We start from the raw sequence: 26646 nt of genomic DNA, 5'->3' as shown, positions 1-26646 counted from the left end.
GTTTTATTTTAATTTGTGTTGACCCCGCGTTTTTTACGTTTTATTTGAACGGCGCATGCGCCGTCCGTAAAATATCCCAGTGTGCATTGCTCTAAATGACATCGCAAGGACGTCATTGCTTTCGACGTGAACGTAAATTACGTCCAGCCGTATTCGCGAACGACTTACGCAAACTACGGAAAATTTCAAAACTCGGCGCGGGAACGATGGCCATACATTAGCTACCCCTCATATAGCAGGGGTAACTATACGCCGGAAAAAGCCAAACGCAAACAACGTAAAAAAAAAATCGCCAGGCGGTCGTTCGTTTCTGAATCGGCGTAAATCCTCATTTGCATATTCCTTGCGTAAAAATAAGAAAGCGGCACCTAGCGGCCAGCCTGGAATTGCAGCCTAAGATCCGACGGTGTAAGACACTTAGGCCCCATACACACCATAGAATCCATCCGCAGATAAATCCCAGCAAATGGGTTTCAGCGGATAGATCCTATGGTGTGTACACTCCGTCGGATATCTATCCGCAGATAAATCTCCCCTGGGATGGATTTCCAGCAGATGAATATTTGCTGACATGCTCAACAAATTCATCTGCTGAAGTCCATCCCAACGGATGGATCCGCTCGTCTGTACAGACTTACCGGATCCATCCGTCCAAAGGGATTCCCCGCACGCGTCGTAATGATTTGACGCATGCGTGGAATTCCTTATATGACAGCATCGCGCCCGTCGCCGCGTCATAATCGCGGCGACGGCGCGACACGTCATCGCCAGAGGATTTCAGCGCGGATTTCAATGCGATGGTGTGTACACTCCATCGCATGAAAATCCGCCGAAATCCTCGAGAGGATTTATCCGCGGAAACGGTCCGCTGGACCGTATTCGCGGATAAATTCTCTCGTGTGTATGGGGCCTTACACCTGTCTGATCTTAGGGATATCTATGCGTAACTGATTCTCTGAATCAGGCGCATAGATACGACCGAGCGCACTCAGAGATACGCCCTCGTATCAGGAGATACGCCGTCGTATCTCTTTCTGAATCTGGCCCACTGTCTCTTCCTTCGCTCTCTATTGTACTCCTCTAATAAAGTCATAGAAAATCTGACGGTATTCCAGTAAAATAATACATATAATTTGCATTTCAGCCTGTCCTCGTTAAGTTATTTAAAACTAAATGATGATATCAAGTGTCTAATAGGGATTTGACAAGTCCTAATTAATATACCTAATGACACGTACTTCCAGCACCCATAATTAAAAGACTGTGTGGGGCTGTCTACAGGGAATAGAACATATTCTGGCTTGTCTTTCTGCTCTTGGCTGGCAGAAGAGACAACATAATTGTAAAATCTTTCCATCATGGCTGACTATATGATTTGTGGGACTTAAGCTTCCAGTGTTTGTGTAAGCTGCCGGCGATTAAAGTGGACCTGTCATTTTAAGGTAGGCAGAAAACAGCAGGGTAGAGACGGGAAGGCATTTCAGGATTTTTTCCAGTTTTGGCAAATTCAGCTTTAAGGGCCAATTTGCACTTATGTGTCTGCGATTCAGCTACGTTTTATTTGGGTTAATTTTTATCACGCAATTCCACACATGCGTTAATTTTAGATGTGATTTATATGGAGCTTTTAGTAGTCAGCAGTCAGTTTGGAAGGTCTGGTAACGCATCAAATGCAGGTCAAAACATCCAGTTTGCTTTATCTCCCCAGCTGCACATACTTACCTTTTTTCTTTAAAGGGGTTGTAAAGGTACAATTTTTTTTCCTAAATATCTTCCTTTCCTTTACAATTTTGAAAAAAACACAATTTTTTTACTTTTTGATTTAATAAATATCACAATAAAAATAAAAAAAAACAATTACAAAAAAATGTTTTCCTCAGTTTTGGCCAATTAGGCCAATATATTCTTCTACATATCTTTGGTAAAAAAAAAAATCTCAATAAGCGTGAATTGATTGGTTTGCGCAAAAGTTATAGCGTCTACAAAATAGGGAATAGATTTATTGCATTTTTATTTATTTTTATTGTTTTACTAGTAATTGCAGCGTGACATTGCCACGGACATATCGGACACTTTTGACACATTTTTGTGACCATTCACATTTGTGCAGTGATTAGTGCTATAAAACTGCACTGATTACTGTGTAAATGTTGCTGGCAGGGAAGGGGTTAGCACTAGGGGGCGCTAAAGGGATTAAATATGTTCTCTAGGGAGTGATTCTAACTGTAGGGGGAGGGGACTCACAAGGGGATGAGACCGATCCGTGTTCCTCTGTACTGGGAACACACATCGGTCTCCTCACCTCTGATACACACAGATCCACGGTCCTGCCGTAATCACGGACAATCACGGGTGCCCGGCGGGGCACGCTTATCGGGTCCCGAGTAATGCCGCGGGCGTACACCTCCCCTAGACAGCCGGGAAGCCCAGGATGGGAGATCCCTATCCGCCCATAGTCAAATGACGTCCACAGATGGGAAGTGGTTAAGCACTAGGGGTTAAAAGGTTCCTAGACACAAAGAAGATACTGACGCGTTTCTGCCCCCCGAGGCCTTAGTCATAGTTGTGACTAAGGCCCGCAGGGGGAGTAACGTGGCAGTGTCAGTGCTTAATAAAGGACTTTTATGCCATTCATTTACTGGATTACTGACTGTCCCTAGTTTGGTCCTCCTAATTTCAAAATATATTTTGCACTTCTGCCTGTGTTGCTTTTGGAGAGTTTTCCTCACTTCCTTTCTGGTGAAAGGGTTGCCCCTGGACAGAAAGTGAAGACAAGCCTCAGACAGCAGTAAAACCTCAGCAGAGTTCTAATCCTTCTCTATGCTATAAAAGCAAAGTTAGATACACTTAAGCACCCACCACTCCATGTAGCCACCAAGAGCAAACAAAAATACTGTGTAATTTTCAGTGTGGTGGAGCCGTGAGTCGCTTGATGTGGCAATGATGGTGCTTGCCGTTTGGCTCACTCCTGATGCTGAACAAAGAGATGGAGGGAGCAAAGCAAAGAATGAGTTTGTCCTGCTGGGGATGGCGACATTACGGTCCTACATAGACAATAATACAGCTTCACTTTATACCCCACACGAATGGTGGAAATCCTCCATTACCTGTCCACTTTGAACCACGCAGGGTTCACATATGCTCTGTAGAATCAGTACCTGGACCGTGCTCCTTTAGAACCACCCCATGGTGGAATCTAGTATTGCAGCATGGTCATAAAATATGTGTTGAGTTTTAACAGCAACATTTTTTTTTGTTATGTTTGGTCTCCATTTTGCACAGCATGTTTGGGCTGAGCAGTGGAATCTCTCTTTGCTAGTACACAGTGAGAACCCAATCACCATATTTACAGTATACTATACTTCTATTTATACACTTCATCCTATGGAGGTGCTAGAAGGTTTGGCTGAGGTTCTCCTAGGAAGCTCTTTGGAAGACAAAGTGGATGGGGGGAAAAGATAGAGGAAGGGCAAGCACATGAAACAAGTGTTTGGCCTTACACCCTACTTAGATTTTCAGTGTCCTTATTAGGGTTGTCCCGATACCACTTTTTTAGGACTGAGTACAAGTACCGATACTTTTTTTCAAGTAGTCGCCGATACCGAATACCGATACTTTTTTTAAATGTGTCCCCAAATGCAGCCATGTCCCCCCCATATGCAGCCATGTCCCTCACATATGCAGCCATGTCCCTCTAGCCATGTCCCTCTCATATGCAGCCATGTCCCTCTAGCCATGTCCCTCACATATGCAGCCATGTCCCTCACATATGCAGCCATGTCCCTCTAGCCATGTCCCTCACATATGCAGCCATGTCCCTCTAGCCATGTCCCTCACATATGCAGCCATGTCCCTCACATATGCAGCCATGTCCCTCTAGCCATGTCCCTCACATATGCAGCAATGTCCCTCTAGCCATGTCCTTCACATATGCAGCCATGTCCCTCACATATGCAGCCATGTCCCTCTAGCCATGTCCCTCACATATGCAGCAATGTCCCTCTAGCCATGTCTCTCACATATGCAGCCATGTCCCTCACATATGCAGCAATGTCTCTCTAGCCATGTCCCTCACATATGCAGCAATGTCCCTCTAGCCATGTCCCTCGATGCAGCGGCGGGGGGGGAAAGGGGGGGGAAAGTATTCTATTTAGGTATCGGGGGTATTTGCGAGAGTACGAGTACTCCCGCAAATACTCGGTATCGGTCCCGATACCGATACTGGTATCGGTATCTGGACAACCCTAGTCCTTATACCAGTGTGTGGCCATCTACTTGTTTTGTTGAAACTTCCTTGGTTGTGAGCTGGGCAGGCACCCTTGATATAAAAACTGGGTATGGGTTGTTTGTGGATCGACCTGGAGCGCAATGTTAATTTAGATTTAGTTCTTAGTTACAGTCTTTTAAATAAAAGGCCATTTTAGTTTTAGGTGTATTTTGGCCAACTGCATTGTTTTAGTTTTAGTCATATGTTAGTCTGCTAAAATCTCCAGTACAATTTAGTCGACTAAAATCTCCAGTATCCACTAGAACTTGCACTTTCCTCTGAGCGCTCCCTATCTGTTAAAGCCCCAGCCCCCTGACTCTATTCGCAAGCTATATTGGCTGAGAGATGAAGGGTCTCTCTGTCTGACTGCTGCCTGGGAGTTCTGGAACAATGCCCTGCAAACCACAGAAGATGAACTCCTCAGTCAGATTTGTGTCTGTCTGGATGTGACATGGTGCGTGTTTCCCCTTCCAGAAAGGTAGCAGTGCTTTAGCACTGTGTAAAATAACAGCCTCTCCACCGTCCAGACCGGCCAGTTCTCTGCCCTGTGCACTCCCCTCACTCCCATTTACTTCCCCATCCCCACTTGCAGGTCACTTCCCCGTCCCCAAAGAATAATGCACCCTGCACTTGCAACTCCCTTACTCCCATTTACTTCCCTATGCCCACTTGCAGGTCACCTCTCCATCCCCAAAGTATAATGCACCTTGCCCTGTGCACTCCCTTACACCCATTTACTTCCCCATGCCCATTTGCAGATCACCTTCCCATCCCCAAAGTATGATGCACTTTGCCCTGTGCACTTCCTCACTGCCATTTACTTCCCCATCCGCACTTGAAGTTCACCTCCCCATCTCCAAAGTATAATGCACCCTGCCCTGTGCACTCCCTCACACCCATTTACTTCCCCATGCCCACTTGCAGGTCACCTCTCCATCCCCAAAGTATAATCCACCTTGCCCTGTGCACACCCTCACTCCCATTTACTTCCCTATCCTCACTTGAAGGTTACCTCCCCATCCCCAAATTATAATGCACCCTGCCCTGTGCACACCCTCACTCCCATTTACTTCCCCATGCCCACTTGCAGGTCACCTCTCCATCCCCAAAGTATAATCCACCTTGCCCTGTGCACACCCTCACTCCCATTTACTTCCCCAAAGTAAAATGCACCCTGCCCTGTGCACACCCTCACTCCCATTTACTTTGGGGAAGTAAATGTATTTTACTTTGGGGAAGTAAATGGGAGTGAGGGTGTGCACAGGGCAAGGTGGATTATACTTTGGGGATGGAGAGGTGACCTGCAAGTGGGGATAGGGAAGTAAATGGGAGTGAGGGTGTGCACAGGGCAAGGTGGATTATACTTTGGGGATGGAGAGGTGACCTGCAAGTGGGCATGGGGAAGTAAATGGGAGTGAGGGTGTGCACAGGGCAAGGTGGATTATACTTTGGGGATGGAGAGGTGACCTGCAAGTGATTTACTTCCCCATCCCCACTTGCAGGGTACCCAAGAATTGGCAGAACGGGGCTGCTCTGTGCAAGTAGAACACGTTTACTATTAAAAGAAAAAAAAATGTTGCCTTCATTATCACTTTAATACCATAAATAATATGTTATTTCAATTTTTACTCCAGAAGTATATAATGAATTTTTAATTCTAGAGAAATGTTTAAATAATGCATTACAATTGAACTAAACACATTTGATTTTAGTCGACTAAATGAAAATTGGGATTGATTTTCATCGATTGACTTTAGTTTGTCACTGAAAACATGCAGCTGACGAAAACTATGGCCAAAATATTTCCGTCCAAGAAATTGCACTGTTGTTTTTTCTTTTGTTGTACTCGAAGGGGCATGCCTTGTTGTACTGGAAGGGGTGATGCCAAGTCTAGAAAAGTCTCACTTTTTCTCTATAGATGCCCCGTTCTTGACAATAACTTTGCCATAATAAAATGCATACAAGCCTAAACAGAAATAACGTCATGCTTCAAAATAGGCTAAACGTTTATAGTTTGGTAGGTTTGTGAACAAAGTAGAGAAACATTTGTGTTATCGCCAGTAGCAACCTTCTTCCTTGTCTTTGATATTAAGAGATGAAACCTAATTGGGTGCTACAAGCTTTTAGCTTCAGTTTTTTTCAGCTGAAGTTATTTAGCCCTTATGGCTACCTTCCCTAGACTCCTTCTTCATCTCGGTATGCCCTGAGCAAAGTAATAGGGTTCTCTTTAATCTCAGCAATGAGAGTGTTTTGGCCACCTCTGTTTAGCAGAGTCCTTAGACTTTCTGGCACTGCTTTCAAGTTTCCATCTCCCATGAATAAAGTGTTCCATCCGCTACTGCAGCTTCACAGATTAGTTGTTTGGAAACGATTGTCTGTGTATTCAGGTCATGGATCTATCCCAGCATGGGGTTTGTGAAGATCACAGCGTAAGTGAGGGAGTAAACTCTGTGCAATTAGTAGTCCTGTTTACCTGCCTACGTGGCCCTCATCGATGACTGGACTTTTCTTAGTAGACAGGTTGCTATAGTGGCCAACCAAAGGTGAGGTGACCCACACTGGGAGGTAGCAAAGGTAAAAACATTTCCTAACATAATTACTGTCATTTACTTTCTTGATCTTTAACCACTTCCATACCAGGCACTTACGCACCTTCCCGCCCAAGCCAATTTGCAGCTTTCAGCACTGTCGCACTTTGAATGGCAATTGCGCAGTCATGCTACACTGTACCCAAACAAAATTGGCGTCCTTTTTTCCCCACAAATAGAGCTTTCTTTTGGTGGTATTTGATCACCTCTGCGTTTTTTTTTGTTTGCGCAACAACTAAAAAAAGACTGAATATTTTGAAAAAAAATTACGTTTTTATTTTTTTCTGTTAATTTTTTTGTAAATAATTTTTTCTCTTTCAATTACGGGCACTGATATGGCGGCACTGATGGGCACCGATGAGATGGCACTGATGGACATCGATGAGGTAGTACTAACGGGCACAGATGAGGTGGCACTGATTGGCGGCGCTGGTATGCGGCACTGATGGGCACTCATAGGCGGCACTGATGGGCACACATAGGCGGCACTGATGGGCACACATAGGCGGCACTGATGGGCACACATAGGCGGCACTGATGGGCACTCATGGGCGGCACTGGGCACTCATAGGCGGCACAGATGGGCACTCATGGGTGGCACTGATGGATACTTATGGGTGGCACAGATGGGCACTGATAGGTGGGCATTGGGCATGGATGGGCACTGTGGGGTGGCACTGATGGACACTGTGGGGTGGCACCGATGGACACTGGGGTGGCACTGATGGACACTGTGGGGCAGCACTGATTTTCCCAGGTTGCCAGTCAGTGCCCATTTTTGGGCACTGATTGGCATCTTTTATTTTTTTGAATGCTTTTTTTATTTTTTTTCAGACTTTTATTTTTTATTTTTTTGCAGGCTTTTTTTTTTTTGCCCACCCTGGTGGTCCAGGGTGGGCATCCCTGGTGGTCCAGTGTGGCGATCCGAGGGGGGGCTGCGCTGATAAACAATCAGCGCAAACCCCCCCTGTCAGGAGAGCCGCCGATCGGCTCTCCTCTACTCGCGTCTGTCAGACGCGAGTGAGGAAGAGCCATCAACGGCTCTTCCTGTTTACATCGTGATCAGCCGTCATTGGACACGGCTGATCACGTGGTAAAGAGTCTCCGCCGGAGGCTCTTTACCGAGATCGGAGATGCAGGGTGTCAGACCGATCGCCGCGCTGCGCGCCCCCACGGGCGTGCGGCGGCATTAAATCCTGCAGGACATTCTGGAACGTCCTGTCAGGATTTCAGAACCACTTCCCGGACGTAAATCGGCTATAGGCAGGGCGGGAAGTGGTTAAAATGAACCCGTATTGAGAGAAAACCAGAAAGAAAAAAAAGCTAGGTACTTGGCTGCCTCTGGTTTCAGTACTTTAAGATGTTGGCCTGGAACAAGCATGCCAATCAGAAAAGTCAGAGTGATATCAGAACTTATGATTTGCATACCAGTTTTGAGTTTGAAGCCCTGTACACACGGCCGGGAATCCCGCCAGGAAAAAAACGTTTGTTTTCCTCACAGGATTCCTGTCAAGTTTGCCGTGCATACAGACGGCCCTTCAAAAGAACCGCCGTTCTTTTGAATGGCAAGAACGCGCTGACGTCATCGACTACGACATTGTATGAACCGAAGATCAGCATTTCCCCTGCTGACAGGACCGGGAGCTGTGTGTTTACACACACAGCTCCCGGTCCCCGCTCTGTAACGAGCGATCGCGTGTGCCCGGCGGCGATCGCGCCCGCCGGGCACACGCACGGGAGTCGGGGGCGAGCGGGGGCGCGCGCGCCTCCGGCGACGCGCCCCTAGTGGCGGCTGGGAGAGAGGACGTTATACTACGTGCTCTCGCCCAGCCGAGCCAACTTGCCGACGTAGAACGGCGGTGGGCGGTCGGCTAGTGGTTAAAGAGGAAATTGTAGTCTTTGCAACAGTTTTTCTTCAGATATATGCATAAAATGGATTGGCTTAATGTATTTAATTTTATTAATGTGTGTTCATTTTACAAATTATCTTTTATTATATGACTAGTGTTTAACTGTATATGTACATGGGAGTAACCATATTTATTCCTTGCATCCCTGCTTTTTGCTTTGCAGTGCCACACAATAATAGTGATTTACTGCTGCTCCTCACAATGCATGTGGGAGTCAGCTGACTCACTGAAAACAATGCTCACCCTGTGTGGCTAATATCTTATTTCAATAGCAACACAAGGAGGTTGTATAAAGCTATGTCAGTTACAGATTTCTAGACTTAGTATAGTATGACAAACATTGTGAATGTCACATTACTTACTTTAAGATAAGTACTGCAGTAACAACTTCAAATATGTACTCACTGAAAATGAACCATACTTATCCTGCTGCTGAATTTACTCAGCAAACCTTTTTCTGTGAAGCCTCGTACACACGACCGGTTTTCCCATCTGGGAAAACTGCCAGTAGAGCTTTTGGCCAGGAAAACCGGACATGTGTATGCTTCCTCGCAGTTTTTCCGTCAGGAAAACAGCCGGGAATCCCGTCGGGAAAATAGAGAACCTGCTCTCTATTTTCCCGTTGGGATTCCGAGCGTTTTTTTTCCCCGCCAGATCTACTACTTACCTATGGGAAAGACTGCGAGGCAGTGCCGATGGTGCATACACACGGCCGGGATTCCCGGCCAAAGCGCAATGGCAGTTTTCCTGCCAGGTTCTCGGCTTTCAACTCGTTTTTCTCGGCAGACTTTTTACCGCCGAGAAAGGGGCTTAAGGCTCGTTCACAGCATACATGCATAAAAACTGATGGTAAAAATGCGCAGATTTGATCTGCATAAAAGATTTTGGTCTTGTTCACACCAAGTGCAGTAATGTGTATTTTTATTAGGTGTGTCTCTGCAAGGACACAAAGAAAACAATTGTTTTTTATGTGCCCTGTTCACAATATAACACTGCCGTTACATTCGTTTTTTGTTTTCTGTGCAGGAATCTGCAACAAAGTACAAGGGCACAAAAATAAAACAAAAATTGTTCTCTATGTGCCCAGTTCTTACCACAATGTTGGTGTCACATGAGCTTCTTTTCTGCTCAAAAAAATTGCATACAGGTTGCAGGTTTCTGTGCAGAACAAGTCCAGACATGATACCAATGTTTTGGTGGAAACAGGGCACATGGAGAGCAACTGTTTTCTTTGTGCCCTTCCAGAGATGGGTGCAGAAGAACTCACGTATTGGCACATGGTGTGAACAGGCCCTTTAAAAGAAGACCGTACATACTTACCTCTCCTGTCTCCATTCAAACTAAAATGATCTTCCAAAGTCTGCAAGGAAACCAACATTTCCAGATTTCCAGGAGTGTTTATCTATAGGATGTCCAACAGCTCTCCTTGATTCCTCCATGTGACCTCCACCCATTACAGGATACAGTGGTGACATGGAGGTCTAAGGCTGCATTCACATCTAGACGGACGAAATCGCGGCGTTTTGTCACCGCAAATCGCGGTAAAAATAGCGGCGTTTTGTACCGCGATTTGCGGCGACAAAACGCGGGTATTGTCCGCCTAGATGTGCCCCAAGATGACCCCCTCTATGGAGATGATTGCCATCTCCTAGCCGAACGCTCGAAGACGCCTGAAAAAAAGGTCCGGGACCTTTTTTCACGCCGCAGGCGACAGGCGTCCGGCGTTCGGCGTGGAGATGTGAACCATCTCCATAGAGGGACATGTATTTCCAGCCCTCTGGCGGCAGAGGCGTAGCGCTACAGGCGTAAAAACGCCTAGATGTGAATGGGGTCTAAGGGAGGAACCTTTGAGATTTGCAGGGGACCTAGGAAATCAACACTTCTAGATGTATCAGGTTCCCTATGGAGAGGTCCATAAATATTGGGACATCAACACAATTCTAATCTTTTTGGCTCTATACACTATCACAATGGATTTAAAATGAAACAATTTGAGGGTATTTACATCCAAATCAGGTGAACGGTGTAGGAATTACAACAGTTTGTATATATGCCTCCCACTTTTTAAGGGACCAAAAGATTAACAATCATAAATCAAACTTTCACTTTTTAATACTTGGTTGCAAATCCTTTGCAGTCAATTACAGCCTGAAGTGTGGAAGGCATAGACATCACCAGACGCTGGTTTCATCCCTGGTGATGCTCTGCCAGGCCTCTACTGCAACTGTCTTCAGTTCCTGCTTGTTCTTGGGGCATTTTCCTTTCAGTTTTGTCTTCAGCAAGTGAAATGCATGCTCAATCGGATTCAGGTCAGGTGATTGACTTGGCTATTGCATAACATTCCACTTCTTTCCCTTAAAAAACTCTTTGGTTGCTTTTGCAGTATGCTTCGGGTCATTGTCTATCTGCACTGTGAAGCGCCGTCCAATGAGTTTTGAAGCATTTGGCTAAATATGAGCAGATAATAATATTGCCCGAAACACTTCAGAATTCATCCTGCTGCTTTTGTCAGCAGTCATCAATAAATGCAAGAGAATCAGTTCCATTGGCAGCCATACATGCCCATGCCATGACACTACCACCACCATGCTTCACTGATGAGGTGGTATGCTTTGGATCATGAGCAGTTCCTTTCCTTTTCCATACTCTTCTCCTCCCATCACTCTGGTACAAGTTTATCTTGGTCTCATCTGTCCATTGGATGTTGTTCCAGAACTGTGAAGGCTTTTTTACAGTTTGACAAACTCTAATCTGGCCTTCCTGTTTTTGAGGCCCGCCAATGGTTTACATCTTGTGGTGAACCCTCTGTATTCACTCTGGTGAAGTATTTTCTTAATTGTTGACTTTGACACACATACACCTACCTCCTAGAGAGTGTTCTTGATCTGGCCAACTGTTGTGAAGGGCGTTTTCTTCACCAGGAAAAGAAAAAATTCTTCGGTCATCCACCACAGTTGTTTTCTATTGTGTTTCAGGTATTTTGGTGTTGCTGAGCTCACGGATGCGTTCTTTATTTTTAAGGATGTTCCAAACAGTTGATTTGACCACACCTAATGTTTTTGCGATCTCTCTGATGGGTTTGTTTTGTTTTTTCAGCCGAATGATGGCTTCCTTCACTGATAGTGACAGCTCTTTGGATCTCATATTGAGAGTTGACAGCAACAGATTCCAAATGCAAATAGCACACTTGAAATGAACTCTGGACCTTTTATCTGCTCCTTGTAAATGGGAAAATGAGGGAATAACACACACCTGGCCATGGAACAGCTGAGCAGCCAATTGTCTTTTGGTCCCTTAAAAAATGGGAGGCACTTATACAAACTGTTGTAATTCCTACACCGTTCACCTGATTTGGATGTAAATACATTAAAATTAAAGCTGAAAGTCTGCCGTTAAAGCACATCTTGTTTGTTTCATTTCAAATCTATTGTGGTGGTGTATAGAGCCAGAAAGATTAGAATTGTGTCAATGTCCCAATATTTATGGACCTCACTGAGTAAATTTAGTATAACGACAGGGTCACTTTAGATTAGGGGTCTCAAAACTTTCCAAACAAAGGGCCAGTTTACTGTCCCCCAGACTTCAGAGGGGCCGGAATGTGGCCAGTGGGAGTAGAAAATGTCCTGGTATCAGTAACAATGCCCTATTTGTGTTTGTGAGGGGAATGGTGCCCCATCATTGGTGTCAGTGGGAGGCATAGTGTCCCATCATTGGTGTCAGTGGGAGGCATAGTGTCCCATCGTTGGTGTCAGTGGGAGGAATAGTGCCCCATCATTAGTGTCAGTGGGAAGAATAGTGCTCCATCATTGGTGTTAGTGGGAGGAATAGTGCCCCATCATTGGTGTCAGTGGAGGAATAGTGCCCCATAATTGGTGTCAGTTCGAGGAATAGTGCCCCATCATTGGTGTTAGTGGGAGGAATAGTGCCCCATCATTGGTGTTAGTGGGAGGAATCAGGCCCCACCATTGGTGTCAGTGGGAGGACAAGGGCCCCATCATTAGTGTCAGTGGGAGGAATAGTGCCCTATCATTAGTGTCAGTGGGAGGAATAGTGCCCATCATTGATTGTTTTTCAAATTATTTTAACTTGTGTGTTTTCCATAGTTGAAATAAAGTGTAATATTTTTACTCACTTACTTACTCACTTACTGTGTATCTGTCACACCATTGGCGGTATATTTAAAGTCCCATACCCACTGTATACAGTGGCAGGAATTATGCCCCATCATTGGTGTCAGTGACCTTGACCCTGGATTCTGATTCTATTCAGGGTCAATTGTTTCTAAAAGTGTCCTTTAATAAGACATAAAAGTAAATGTTTGGTCCCTTCCATTTAACTACAGTACAAAATGTCAAAAGACAAAGGTGATATATTATGCTACTAGAATGACCGTTGAATCTGTCTCATCCACTTTCTTTTTCTTTTCTTTTTTTCACGCAGGCACGACAGCAAGCTCAGATCCGTCATCAGATGTCAGACGACAGTAAAGGGGATTATTCATCGGTGTTACAGAAGTTTAACGGCGAGCAGAATGAGCACTATCACACACACATGCCGTCCATCTTCCAGGTGGGGTATAGGCTCATCACTTTATGGCAGCCTTTTACGCTGACATATATTGCATGTCAATATATACAGTGGGGAAAATAATTATTGGATCCCCTGCAGATTTTGTAAGTTTTCCCACTTACAAAGAAACGATCAGTCTACAATTTTTATCATAATTGTACTTTAAATGATAGCGACAGAACATCAACCAAAAATCCAGAAAAAAAACACATGATACAAATGTTATAAATTGAGTTGCAGCTCAGTGAGTAAAATAAGTATTTGATTCCCTACCAACCAACAATAATTCTGGCTCCTACAGACTGGCTACAGTATGGGCCAGATTCACGTATCTGGCTGTATCTTTGTGCGGGCGTAGCATATCTTATTTACGCTATGCCTCTGCAACTTGGACAGGCAAGTGCAGTATTCACAAAGCACTTGCTCCGTAAGTTGCGGCGGCGTAGCGTAAATTGGCTGACGTAAGCCTGCCTAATTCAAAATAGGCTGGATGGGGGCGTGTTGTATGTAAATGAATCGTGACCCCACGTAAATGACGAACGGCGCATGCGCGCCCATGCTCAGTATCACGTCGAATTTACTCCATAAGATATGCCAGGCCCAATGCCTGTGACGTGAACGTAACCTACGCACAGCCCCATTCACGTACGACTTACGTAAACAACGTAAAAAGATACGCTTGCCGACGTCCATACTTTGCATTGGCTGCGCCTCATATAGCAGGGGTAACTTTACGCCGGACGTAAGCCTAACGTAAACGGCGTAGCGGGCGCAAGTACGTGAATCGGCGTATCTACCTAATTTACACATTTGACGCGTAAATCTACGGAAGCGCCCTTGCGTCCAGCGTAAATATGCACCCAAAATACGACGGCGTAGGAGACTTGCGCCGCTCGTATCTTGGCCAAATCTATGCATACCTGATTCTAAGAATCAGGCACATAGATACGACGGCTCACATTCGGACTTACGACGGCGTACGTGGAGATACGCTGTCGTAAGTCCACTGTGAATCTGGCCCTATGTGCTCATGTGGTACACAGATTAGTCTTGTCAATGTTAAGCCCCATACACAGGGTCAGACTTTTTGACAACAAACTTCAAAATGAGCAGGTTTTCAAAAAATCCGTCCGTGTGTACGTTCCATCGGACAAACTTTTTTGGTTTTCACAAAAGTTCGCTCTGCAAACGGACAAACTTTTCGGCAACAAAAGTCCTATTGTGTGTACAGAAGTCCATCAGACTTTTGTCCAAAGTACAAACACGCATGCTCAGAACCAATGTTAAAATCAACCAACAATAGCAGAAGTTGACCAAAGGGTGGCAGTAAAGAGCAGAAAAGAGATGAAAAACCACGTGATTTTGGGAAAGTTTGCTGAAAAAGTCCTACCGTGTGTGTATGCATACCAAGTTCACGGCCAGCGACCTTCAAACAAAAATCCACGGAAAAGTTTGTTTGAAGTTCGACCGTGTGTATGAGGCTTAAGAAGGTTCTTCTAACGACAACTCGTCATGTGTATAAAAGGCACCTGTCCACAGAATCTTTTTCTTCCGTTCAAACCTCACCATCATGGACAAGACTAAAGAGCTGTCAAAGGACATCAGGGACAAGATTGTAGATCTGCACAAGGATGGAATGGGCAACAAGACCATCAGCAATAATGTTGGTGAGAAGGAGACAATTGTTGGAAAGATTATTCGCAAATGGAAGAAATACAAAATAACCATCAATCGTAACAAACAAATGGCCCCTGCCCCCACCTATAACTGGCAATCTTTGGAGGGAACCCTGTTGAGAATGGCTCTTTTAAATAGTCAATCCTCTCTGCTCACTTTAGCTCTTCATAAAAATCTACCCATATACAGTGTAAGGCCTCGTACACACGACGGGACATGTCCGATGAAAACGGTCCACGGACCGTTTTCATCGGACATGTCCGCTGGCGGATTTTGGTCTGATGGCTGTACACACCATCAGACATGCGCGACCCTGGAAGGTCAATGCTTCCACGCATGCGTCGAACCACTTGGCTTTCGGCCGAGCGGACATGTCCGGTGAGTCGTACAGACGACCGAACATGTCCGACGGACAGGCTTCCAGCGGACATGTTTCTTAGCATGCTAAGAAACATTTGTCCGCTGGAAACCTGTCCGATCCGCCGGAAAATTGTCCGGTCGGCTGTACAGACGACCGAACATGTCCGCAGAAACTGGTCCGATGGACCAGTTTCAGCAGACATGTTCGGTCGTGTGTACGAGGCCTAAAGGAAAATTGTGAATTTTCCTAAAGAAAGTTAAAGCATTCTCTGCCGCTTGGCGTTCTCTTTGCATGTCACATTCCAGAAGGAAGGCTGGCTGGTTCCTGGGTAGATGGTATTTTCATCTGCCCAGAAGCCTCAGACTCTGCCTCTACAAGGACAGAAAAGCGGAGGGTGCATACAGCCATACAGGTTGTGATTGGTGGATTCTAAACTCCTTCAGGATACAATGTCATATTCAAGATAGCGGTCCTGACAAAATGAATAATAATAATAAGTGACACTGGCATTATCCGACAAAATTGTATAAGTGATCATTACTGGTTATGTGCACTTGTCCTCAGAGCGGATTCTTTGGAATTGTGGTGGCTACAGGATTTTCAGCCCAGAACATATACAGAGCATCACATTTTTGCCAAGTTGAAAGTAAGATTCACCCCAGGCCTAGGCCCTACCCCTGGTAGCCATCTGTCAGATGCCAGAGCCTTGCCTAGCAGTAGGCATTTGTCAGGTTGTTGATAGATGGGTTTTAACATTTTGAGGGGGCAAGCATAATCGCAGCTCAGAGAGTTAAGGCCCTTTGTATAGCCTGGTCCATGGATCCATGGTCCTAACAAGGTACAAAGGAACTGATCTGGAGACAAGCACAGGTACATACCGATATCACCAGAAAATGTATGATTACCTTTACAAGTACAGAAACACACAAGACAAATGTACGTTTAACACTTGATTTGTATAGTGTGTGTTTGGGAAAAGATATTTATTTCTCTTTACCTAACCTTGGTCTGATTGGGCAAGCAGTACACTATTCTCACAGTCTGAAATATTCTTTAGAAACTGCAAGATATGGAGGAAAAGAGGATAGCACGGCTGGGGGAATCACTGAAAATGTATGCCGAAATAGACCGCCAAGTCATCCCAATCATCGGCAAATGTCTTGATGGGATCACAAAATCTGCAGAGTCCATCAACGAGAAGCAGGTAGGAGCTTGAGATGTTTGGATTTGTATTTCATGCCCTCCACCATTGCCTTCCCTTTTCTCCCTTCCTGCCTTTAATTCATTCTTTTCCTTTCCTTACTTCCTACCTTCCCTTCTTCTCTCCTTTTCGTTCTTTCCTGCATTCCTTCCCACCCTCCATCTCTTCATTCTTTCTACCCTCCATTTATTTTTTCTTATTCATCTATACCTTCAATATTCCCATCCCTTCTTTTTCACTTATTTTCCTGCTTTCCGATCTTCTCTTCATCCCATCTTCTCTCACTTCTTTCCTCTGTTCTTTTGTTTTTTTTTCTTACCTTCTTTCTTTCCTTAAAGTGGTAATAAACCCAAAAAACAGAAATGTAACATATTGCAGCTTACTAGTCTTTAATGTGGCGGCTGCTATTTTTCTTGTTGATCCAGCCAATAACACACTTCTTATCTTAGGTTAGCGCTTCTATCTATGGAGGAGCAATGGAGTCATCCTTGGACAGCAGCACTGTCTGGAGACGGTATTGTTAGATGGACTAGTACAGGGATTTGCAATTAGCGGACCTCCAGCTGTTGCAAAACTACAAGTCCCATCATGCCTCTGCCTCTGGGAGTCATGCTTGTGGCTGTCAAGAGTCTTGCTATGCCTCGTGGGACTTGTAGTTCTGCAACAGCTGGTGGTCCTCTAATTGCATATCCCTGGACTAGTAGATATAGTCTAGGGCCGAAACAACTAATCGATTAATCGACAACTAATCGATTATGAAATGAATTGATTACCATTTTCATAATCGATTAATCGGCCAGTAACATAATGGGGTTAAAAAAATATAAAATTAGCCCTTTATAGTACAAAAAGGAGCAAATCGCTAGTGTAAATATTACTTTCACTGTCACACAGTAGAAAATGAACCCCTTACAGTAGCGATTATTTGCTCTTTTTGTACTAATGTTAGTTTTTTTAACCCCGTTATGTTACTAAACATCTCAGGCCTGGGTCACACCTCTGTTTTCAGGTGTTTTTTTTTCAGAAACACACTACAGTTCATTTACATGGTTTCCTATGGGACACGTTCACATCCATGATTTTTTCAGCTGCTGTGTATTTGGAAAGGGCAAGGACTTTTTTTTTTTAAAAGCAAAACGGTGCTATTTTTTTTTTTGGTTTAATATACCGTATTTATCGGGGTATTGCGCGCTCCGGCGTATAGCGTGCACCCCTAAAGTGGACCTGCATTCCTGTGTAAAAAAGATTTTTGTACTTACAGTTTTGGTGTCTTGTGCGGCGTCCATCGGCGGCCTCGTCGGGTCCGGCGTCCGTCTGCGGCTTCGGGTGTCCTCTTCGTCGGGTCCGGCGTCCTTCTGCGGCGTCCTCCCCGCTTTCCCGCACCGAGTTTGAATACTGCGCCAGCATATACCGAGCACAGTACACTCGTCTATAGTCGGGCAGGCTCAGCTACTCTCGCGCTAACGTCCTGTACGTCCAGGACGTGAGCGCGAGAGGACCCGAGCCTGCCCGACTATACACGAGTGTACTGCGCTCGGTATATGCCGGCGCAGTATTCAAACTCGGCGCGGGAAAGCGGGTATCGGTGTATATCACGCACCCACGATTTTGCCCTGATTTTCAGGGCAAAAAAAGTGCACAGTATACGCCGATAAATACGGTACTTCATCAGAGAAGCTACAGAAAAGCATGTAATGCATTTTTGCGGGAAATTTGTGTTTTATTAATCTGCCCAACAACAAATTGGCCCCCCAAAAAAATGTAAAAAATGCAAATCAACGCAATTTTTTTTTCTAAGGTTATTAACCGATTAATCGAAACAATAATCGGCCAACTAATCCATTATGAAAATAATCGTTAGTTGCAGCCCTAATATAGTCCATCTAAAGCCTATGAGAAAGGGATGTCCAAACTGAACAATTTGTTTTTTTTCGCAAGTGGAATTTGTTTTTGTCGCAAGTAGAAACTCTGCAAAAAGGCAAAAAAAATTATATTATATCTTTAATTAAATAGATAAATCACAATTCAAGACTTGTTATAGAACTATTAACTTTTATTTAAAAAATAAATGATTGGAATTTAAAGAAGTGTCATGGCCTCCAGGCGAAATGTTTAGCCTTGGCTGCATCTTAACACTGGACATGTTGAACTCGTACCTCAGTAACCCCATATTTCACCATCCTATCTCCATTATTGTCTACAATCAGGAAGATGGTAGTGTAACAACAACTACGACCTGTGTGTTTTCAGATGACATTTATCTGGAGAGGAAAGGGAGGGTTGTTTTCCATCACTCGTTTCCTGAGCTTATTTTTAGGTTATTTAGAGAGATATTGAACTTGCTTAGTGACAGAAGGATGCCATAAACTTTTTGGTATTTACGCTCTGTTCTCTATACAGTATATCTTTTAATAAGAATGTTTTTTTCTAGAGAAAAGTCCCTTCGAAAATATATAACTTTTCAAAGATGATATACCTTCTAGAATCACCCAACCCTAATTGTCATGCTCATTCTACCATTGTGCAAATAAAATAAAGATCCAGAAAACGTATATATTTCTGTTCAGCCAGGTCACATGATAACTGAATAAAATAGTTAAACTAACGTTGAACTGCAGACAAATAGCTAGATATATTTACATACAGCCGGCCTGGTAACTATTTGTTTCACTTTTTGGAAAAAAATAAATGCAAATGTGCATTTTTTATTTTTTATTTTTCCTGGAGCCTGTAAAGCATTGCATCAGCGATCAGCAGATCACTGGTGCCATGCAGGTCTCCAGCAGATCTGCCAGTGTATCTGCTTGCTTGTATATCCCATACAGGTAAGCAGATATAATCTGACAGGAAGCATGAATGAATTACCATGATGCTCCACAGCACCGTTGTAGTTCATTGAAAACTACAAGCCGAACCTTGTAGTTTATCATGCCTATCAATCAGCAACGCGGCTGGGCGGGCGGAGCCAAGGCCGATCCACTGGAAGTTCTCCGCCATCCAACCTTCTGGGACATGTCACATGTCCCAGAAGGCTGTGGGACCATTTACAAAGTGGCCAGCCAACTGTGAAGCCACAAGGAATCACAGCTGGCTGCCCATAGTAAACATACCGGCACTGGGGACCTGAAGACCGGTAAAGAACTGGTTTGAGTGAGGACAGCACTGGACCCCTGGACAGATGAGTGTCCTTATAATAAGTCAGAGGCTACAGTATTTGTAGCTGCAGACCTATAAATACAGTTATTTGTTTATTACTTATTCAGGTTCTTCCTGTTCGGCTGTTGAGAGAGACAGAGTAATTGCACTGAACCACCAAGACCTCCTTCTAGTAGCTTTATTAGCAACAATATTAAGAATGTAGTGTGCTTACTACACTATCACGTCACTATCAAAACTAGGCAAATCCTGCAATAGTAACTCAAAATATTCACTTACTAAATATTTACTATAGTGTCTCTTCAAAGATATAAAGAATTGGTCAACCAAATAAAAATCTGCAGTTAGGAGTGCTGGTAGTAAATGCATCGAAGTCAAAGGGTGCTTAATTTTACCTATACATGCCAAGTGGTACTTAGTGGACTTTGGCTTTTATAAGGGGGTACACGGTTTAAAGGGATTATTTGCCCAAATGTTATACCATATTTATAGGTGTGTCAAGAAAAAAGAGTACTAAGGGCTATTCTAGGACTTTGTAGGCACAGTAATAGACCATATTTTATGAAAAAAATATAAAAATTTATTAGAATAGTGTAGATAAAATGCAATTCCCAAAAGCCTTGGTATAGCATCATACTTAAACAGACACCCAAAAAGAACCAAAAAACATGGATAAAATTATTGGAGAAACCATAGTAGATACACTTCCATGGTGATGAACAGTCGTAACAAGATTATCTTGGAGGTATGGTTAACCACTTGCACTAATGTAGATTGGAATGGGAGATGGAGAGACTTGACATGTTTCACGTGTACCCACGCTTCTTCAAAGACCTTTGTTAAGTAAGCTATGTAAAAGGAAGAGAATTTATAAAACACACAGGTATAAACCACAATAAATACAAAATACTATACACAAATATATATGCGAATCAACAACACAGAGCAATATGCTCTCAATGGGGGGGGGGGGGGGGGGGATGCCAGGCAGGAGACATCAAAGCCATAGACAGCCACAATGGAGCAGGTTATGTATAGTTTAGGATATATAGCGGGTCTGTTGGATAGAAAACTCGTAAGAGATACGCACTGCAGGTAAAAAAAGGAGAGCAATTACTCAGGGGAACCGTAATTGATGGTCGGATTTTGGAGGCAAGACGGGAATTTATAAACAATTTAAATTTTATTACAAGATTGGAAATTTAACAAAAAACAATAAAGATAATAAAACCATATGAAGTATATGGACAAATTCTCTATACATCGTCTATGCGTTTCGCCGCTGGGCTTCCTCAGGACGCGCAGAAGAGATTTGACAATGTGAGATATATTTCTCAAAGCATTCCAAAGCGGGTGTATCGATATATCAAAAAATATTTATTGTAGAGAAATCCAAATATAGTCGGAAGGTCTCCGAAATCCGGGATTAGATTCAAACTAAACCTATGATATCAACCATAGGGGGGCACCGCAGGTACACAAAAGAAGAACCAGATCTGAGAGATCCAAGCAGAACCTTAGTTCCGAGGCAGATCCGTGAGGTATATCGTAGCCAACAAAAATATATATATGTGGTCTATACCGGGTGTTTCAGAGATGCATCGACATACTATTAATAATAGCAGCCAAACAAAGCAGACAATAAAGTCTATGGAGCAGCAAACACATGAATGTCTGAAGGACGTAGTGTGCCCTGGGGTAATAGCGTGTCAAAGGTATATCAGGCTTTGAATTATAGAGAAAAGGAGAGAGGGCGAGGGGCGACAGGATTATAAGCATAAAAAATGTCTGGGCAGCCACCAATAAGAGGTCAATCTAACAAGGAGAGTGGAAACCCTTCACAATGGGAACAGTGGGTGTGCAGACCACGGGAACATAGCACAGATATCTTACCAACAGAATGTCCAGGAGGTAGAAGAAACAGATGGTTAACCTCCTGGAACTTACCTCTACAATTGTAGTGGCCTTATCCTTTCATAGAGTTTGAGTATGAAAGTTCCCAGTGTTTTAGGCTTTTTTCCTAGTTTCATCTATCATGAAGTGTTTATTTCCCTCCTGTGTGCATCCCTGGGCAGCCTACCAAGCCACGGCATCGATCAAAGTCCTGTAGGTACCTGTTTGGTTGCCAGGTCCCAGACTTCCTTCCTGAGCTCACTTTTGATAATCTTTGTGGCCTGCGTTGTTATCTGTTGTTGAGAATGGGGAAATCCTGCCGGCTGGGGAGGACCGGACAGGGAGGAAATCATGCTTATTGATCCAAATGCAGACATTTTTTGTTGTAACAGCATTTCTGCCTTCCTGTTATTAAGGGCAATGATAATACTGTCATGCTTTTTTCTTTTTGTTTTTACTTTTTTTCGTCCCCTGAAACAATTTACAGTTTGGACATTTTCCGCGGCTCTCTTTCTAGATATATTCTGCTGTGAGTTATTATAACCTCAGTCGGAATGAGGAAAGTTTCATTTTTATTGCCATTACACTGTTTGAATTCTCAGCAGAGGTTATACTGACATCAGTGGTTGTCGGTGCTTTGTCATTTCAATGTATAATTGGTAGTCTTCTGGACTGGTGCTTCAGGCGCCGGATAAGTGAAGCATGCTTGTGTAAAATTCTTCTTCATTGACTGTTCTAATATACTCGTGTAAACATGCATAGAGACACGTAAATACCGTATTTATCGGCGCATAACGCGCACCGGCGTATAACGCGCACCCCAATTTTAGGAGTGAAGTTTCAGGAAAAAACATTTTAAATAAAGAACTTTGAAACCCCCATCATTGCAGCCTTGCCAGTGTCAGGTCCCTGCTCTCTCTGAGGGAAGAGGAGGAACGAGTGCCGCTGAACCACAGAGCCGCGATCTTCTGTGTACCGGGCGCTCCGTGCCGCTGAATTACAGAGCCACGATCTTCTGTGTACCGGGCGCTCCGTGCCGCTGAATTACAGAGCCGCGATCTTCTGTGTACCAGCGCTTCGTCAGCCACAGCCACGTTTCCCGGCCCCGCTCATATGATAGACAGTTGCCCAATGCGGGGCCAGGAGGCGTGGTTGTGAGCGATGGAGCGCGCGGCTCTGTAATTCAGCGGCACTCGTCCCTCCTCTTCCCTCGGAGACAGCAGGGATCGGCGTATAACGCGCACCCCTGATTTTCCCCCTGAAAATTTTCAGGGGGAAAAAGTGCGCGTTATGCGCCGATAAATACGGTACGTAAAAATTCTGCGCTCAAATGTAAAATCATTTTTTTTTACGGCTCTGTACTTATTGTCATATTACTGATCATTAAACAGCTGCGTGAATTGTTGCATAGACAACAATACATCTAGTGCTATTTTTTTCCCCATGTGAAAGAGGCCTAAATGTATCAACAAGGGAAAATTATTACACCTCCTAGTATGTACACTCACCAGCCACTTTGAACCCCCTTTTGTCTTCAGAACTGCCTTCATTCTTCATGACATAGATTCAACAAGGTGTTGGAAACATTCCTCAGAAATTTTGGTCCATAGTGACTGTGACGGTATCGGTATGATATCCCCGTCAACGTTCCCTTCTTCCCATAACGAAAATCACCCCAATATTCCACGAGGAGGGATATCCCTGGAATCGCCCAGAAAGCCACACATGCCAAGCTTACTGCTAGAACAAGACACTTTAATCACACAAAAACTCGGCTTATATGTGGTTACAACCTGTTAGGAACGCCCCCCTCACACAGTGGGGTTTCCCATACAGATTATAGGAGACAAGTCGGAGCCGACCATGCAGACACGTTTCTTTAGATAAAGACATCAGGGGAGTTAATTAATACACTGAAGCAATCAGAATAATTAACATACTACTTCTCTAATCATTTAGCCTGATGATACAATACACATCTTTTAAGGGTAAACACAGATCTTCTTTACACAACACAATAGATCAATTAACGTTTAGAATAGTGAGGGGACATTAGCACGTCAATAACCTGTCAGAGGAATGAATCACACATGAAATTCCTTTCTACCTCTACCCATATGGCTAGCAGGGAGCAGTAAACTGAGACATATAGGCAAATGTATCACAGTGACATGATAGCATCACATAGTTACTGCAGATTTGTCGGCTGCACATCCATGTTGCGAATCTCCCAAAGGTGCTCAATTGGAATGAGATCTAGTGACTGTGAAGGTCATTGGAGTACAGTGACCTCATTGTCATGTTCAAGAAACCAGTGGTGAGATGATTTGAGCTTTGTAACATGGGGCATTATCCTGCTGGAAGGAGCCATCAGAAGATGGGCACACTGTAGTCATAAAGGGATGGACATGGTCAGCGACAGTACTCAGGTAGGCCGTGGCATTTAAGCGATGCTCAACTGGAACTAAGGGCCCCAAAGTGTGCCAATAAAATATCCCTCACACCATTACACTACCACCACCAGCCTGAACTGTTGAAACAAGGCAGGGTGGATCCATACTTTGACGTTGTTTGCGCCAAGTTCTGACCCCCACCATCTGAATGTTGCAGCTGAAATCAGGACTCATCCAACCAGGCAACATTTTTCCAATCTTCTATTGTCCAATTTTGGTGAGCCTGTGCTAATTGTAGCCTCAGTTTTCTGTTCTTAGTTGACAGGCGTGGCACCTGCTGTGGTCTTCTGCTGCTGTAGCCCATCTGCTTCAAGGTTTGATGTCTTCTGTGTTCAGAGATGGTATTCTGCATACCTTGGTTGTAACGAGTGGTTATTTAAGTTACTGTTGCCTTTCTATCTTCTCAAACCGTCTGCCCATTCTCCTCTGACCTTTGACATCAACAAGGCATTTTCGTCCACACTGCTCAATGAATATTTTTTCAATTTTGGGCCATTCTCTGTAAACCCTAGAGATGGTTGTGGATGAAAATTCCTGTAGCTCAGCAGTTTTTGAAATACTCAGACCAGCCCGTCTGACACCAACAACCATGCCACATTCAAAGTCACTTAAATTCCCTTTATTCCCCATCTGATGCTCGGTTTGAACTTCAGCAAGTCATATTCACCCCGTCTAGATGCCTAAATGCATTGAGTTGCTGCCATATGATAGGCTGATTAGCAATTTGTGTTACCAAGCAATTGAACAGGTGTACCTAATAAAGTGGCTAGTGAGTGTATACTGTATATAGTATCCTCCTAGATTAGGATGCTAGGCAACTTTTGGCTCCTGTAGCCAAGTGAGCACTGATTGTTCTGGTCCAAATACAGGGTTTCACAGGCTGGGAGCTTGGTTGCTTCCCCCTGCCTTGCTTCCAGAACACTGGGAGGGAGAGTCAACTGATCAGTCTAAATATTTATCATGGCCTGGCTAATCCCTGGAGGAGTGTCCAAAAGGTGGCTGGGAAGGTGATAAATAGTCTGAAACCCTGACGAGATTGTTCTCTGTTTTCAGGTTCCCCATGGTTCCAAGCCTTATGGGGGACCCAATAAGGTAAAAAAAAGGCAAGGAGAGAGGCGCCTCTGGGTGTAGTAGATTAGAAACAATTTAAAGTGGAGTTCCACCCATAAATATAACATTACATCAGTAGTTTTAAAAAAATTTCATTAGTCCTTTACGAAATTTTTTTTTTTTTTTAGATGCCTTCAAAGTGTTGTTGCTAGGCAGAATAGTTAATCTTCCCACTTCCTGCACCTAGGTGCTTAATGCTTCCTAACCTACACCGCACAGACTCCTGGGAATGTAGTGGGTGTAACTTTCCAGGAGTCTGTGCACTCCCCAGTCTCAAAGAATCATGTGACTTGGACAGTACAGGTGCTGAAACCTGATCTGACACTGCTTGTGCAGCACTGAGCATGTTCGAGATCTGCAAGGCTGAAATCCAGGAAGTCATACAGTCTGGCTTCATGATGCCCACACTTAAGATGGCCCCAGTCAATTTCTATTTTATAAAGTGTCTAAATGCTGTAACAACCTAACAAAACAGACCTTAGTTTACAGGCCAACTTTACTAGAATGCATTAAGCTTGTGTATTACAGGGGTATTTATATTTAAAAAGTGAAATTGTGGCCGGAACTCCGCTTTAATTATAAAAACATAATCATCTCACTCACATTTAGGCAGTGTAAGATAGGCATGTAGAATTATTTCCTTTTGGAAGGTGAACTGTCATCTGGGAGTGGATTCCTTCTCCAGTCTGTGGGAGCGCTGTGCGGGGGGATGTCACTTCATCATAGAGCGGTGAATGTCCACTAAGATGGAGGATCCTCAGCCCGAGGTGTGGAACGCAGGTGGAGAGCAGACGAGGAGTGATGACGCCACCGCTGATGCGACGCGTTTCCGAGTTTAAAGCAGCAAGTGGATTGGCTGCTACACTCCTTTCTCAAGCATATCTATTTATTTATTTGTTGACCCAATAAGGTAGCCTGTGAATTGTGTAGCTGTTCTTGAGGCCTCAGCTGTTTCAGGGCTAAGGGCCTGGAGTGATCTTCCAGAGAAGCTGTCTGTCGGACTTTACTATAGGGATTGGGTTTGGAGAATGATTCTTTCTCAGCGTGTCTAGAGGAAACTGGAAGGTGGCAGCTATCTTGGTGACTTGTGAGTAATGCCCCCCGAGTTGATTCCTGGTGACTGGACTGTGTACTTTTGGGATATACAGTAATTGCCAGAGGTAGATTGCACTGACATGGCTCTCACAGGATCTCAGAGTTCTGGCCATTCCCTTGTCCTCACCAGAATCCTGAAGTGTAGCCTAGAGAAGAGTGTCCTCTTGTTACTGCGCAGTGGTTTGGACTATCCCATGCTCTAACCCCTCCCCTGTTCTTTAACCAGTTAAGGACCCCTTCACGCTGATATACGTCGGCAGAAGGGCACAGCTGGGCACAGGCGCCACGCTCGCGACCTGGTCCTCTTCTCCGTGACCGCGCTGGCGAACCTGATCGCCGCCGGTGTCCCGTGATCGGGTCACAGAG

The 26646-nt window shown here is 44.3% G+C and overlaps 1 protein-coding gene across 16 annotated transcripts in view; it reads left to right on the top strand.

Moving 5' to 3' along the window:
- Window positions 1-26646, top strand: part of FNBP1 (formin binding protein 1) — a 301149-nt gene that overhangs the window by 207620 nt on the left and 66883 nt on the right. For all 16 annotated transcript variants that reach the window (XM_040324630.1, XM_040324626.1, XM_040324622.1 and 13 more), the window contains exons 7-8: window positions 13206-13334; window positions 16430-16576. In XM_040324630.1, the coding sequence (XP_040180564.1) occupies window positions 13206-13334; window positions 16430-16576 (276 nt within the window). The remainder of the gene's footprint in view (window positions 1-13205; window positions 13335-16429; window positions 16577-26646) is intronic.

The sequence above is a fragment of the Rana temporaria genome, chromosome 9 (assembly GCF_905171775.1).
Source record: "Rana temporaria chromosome 9, aRanTem1.1, whole genome shotgun sequence".
NCBI classification, from domain to species: domain Eukaryota; kingdom Metazoa; phylum Chordata; class Amphibia; order Anura; family Ranidae; genus Rana; species Rana temporaria.
The sequence above is the reverse complement of the archived record's forward strand: the minus strand, read 5'-3'. Positions and strand labels throughout refer to the sequence as shown.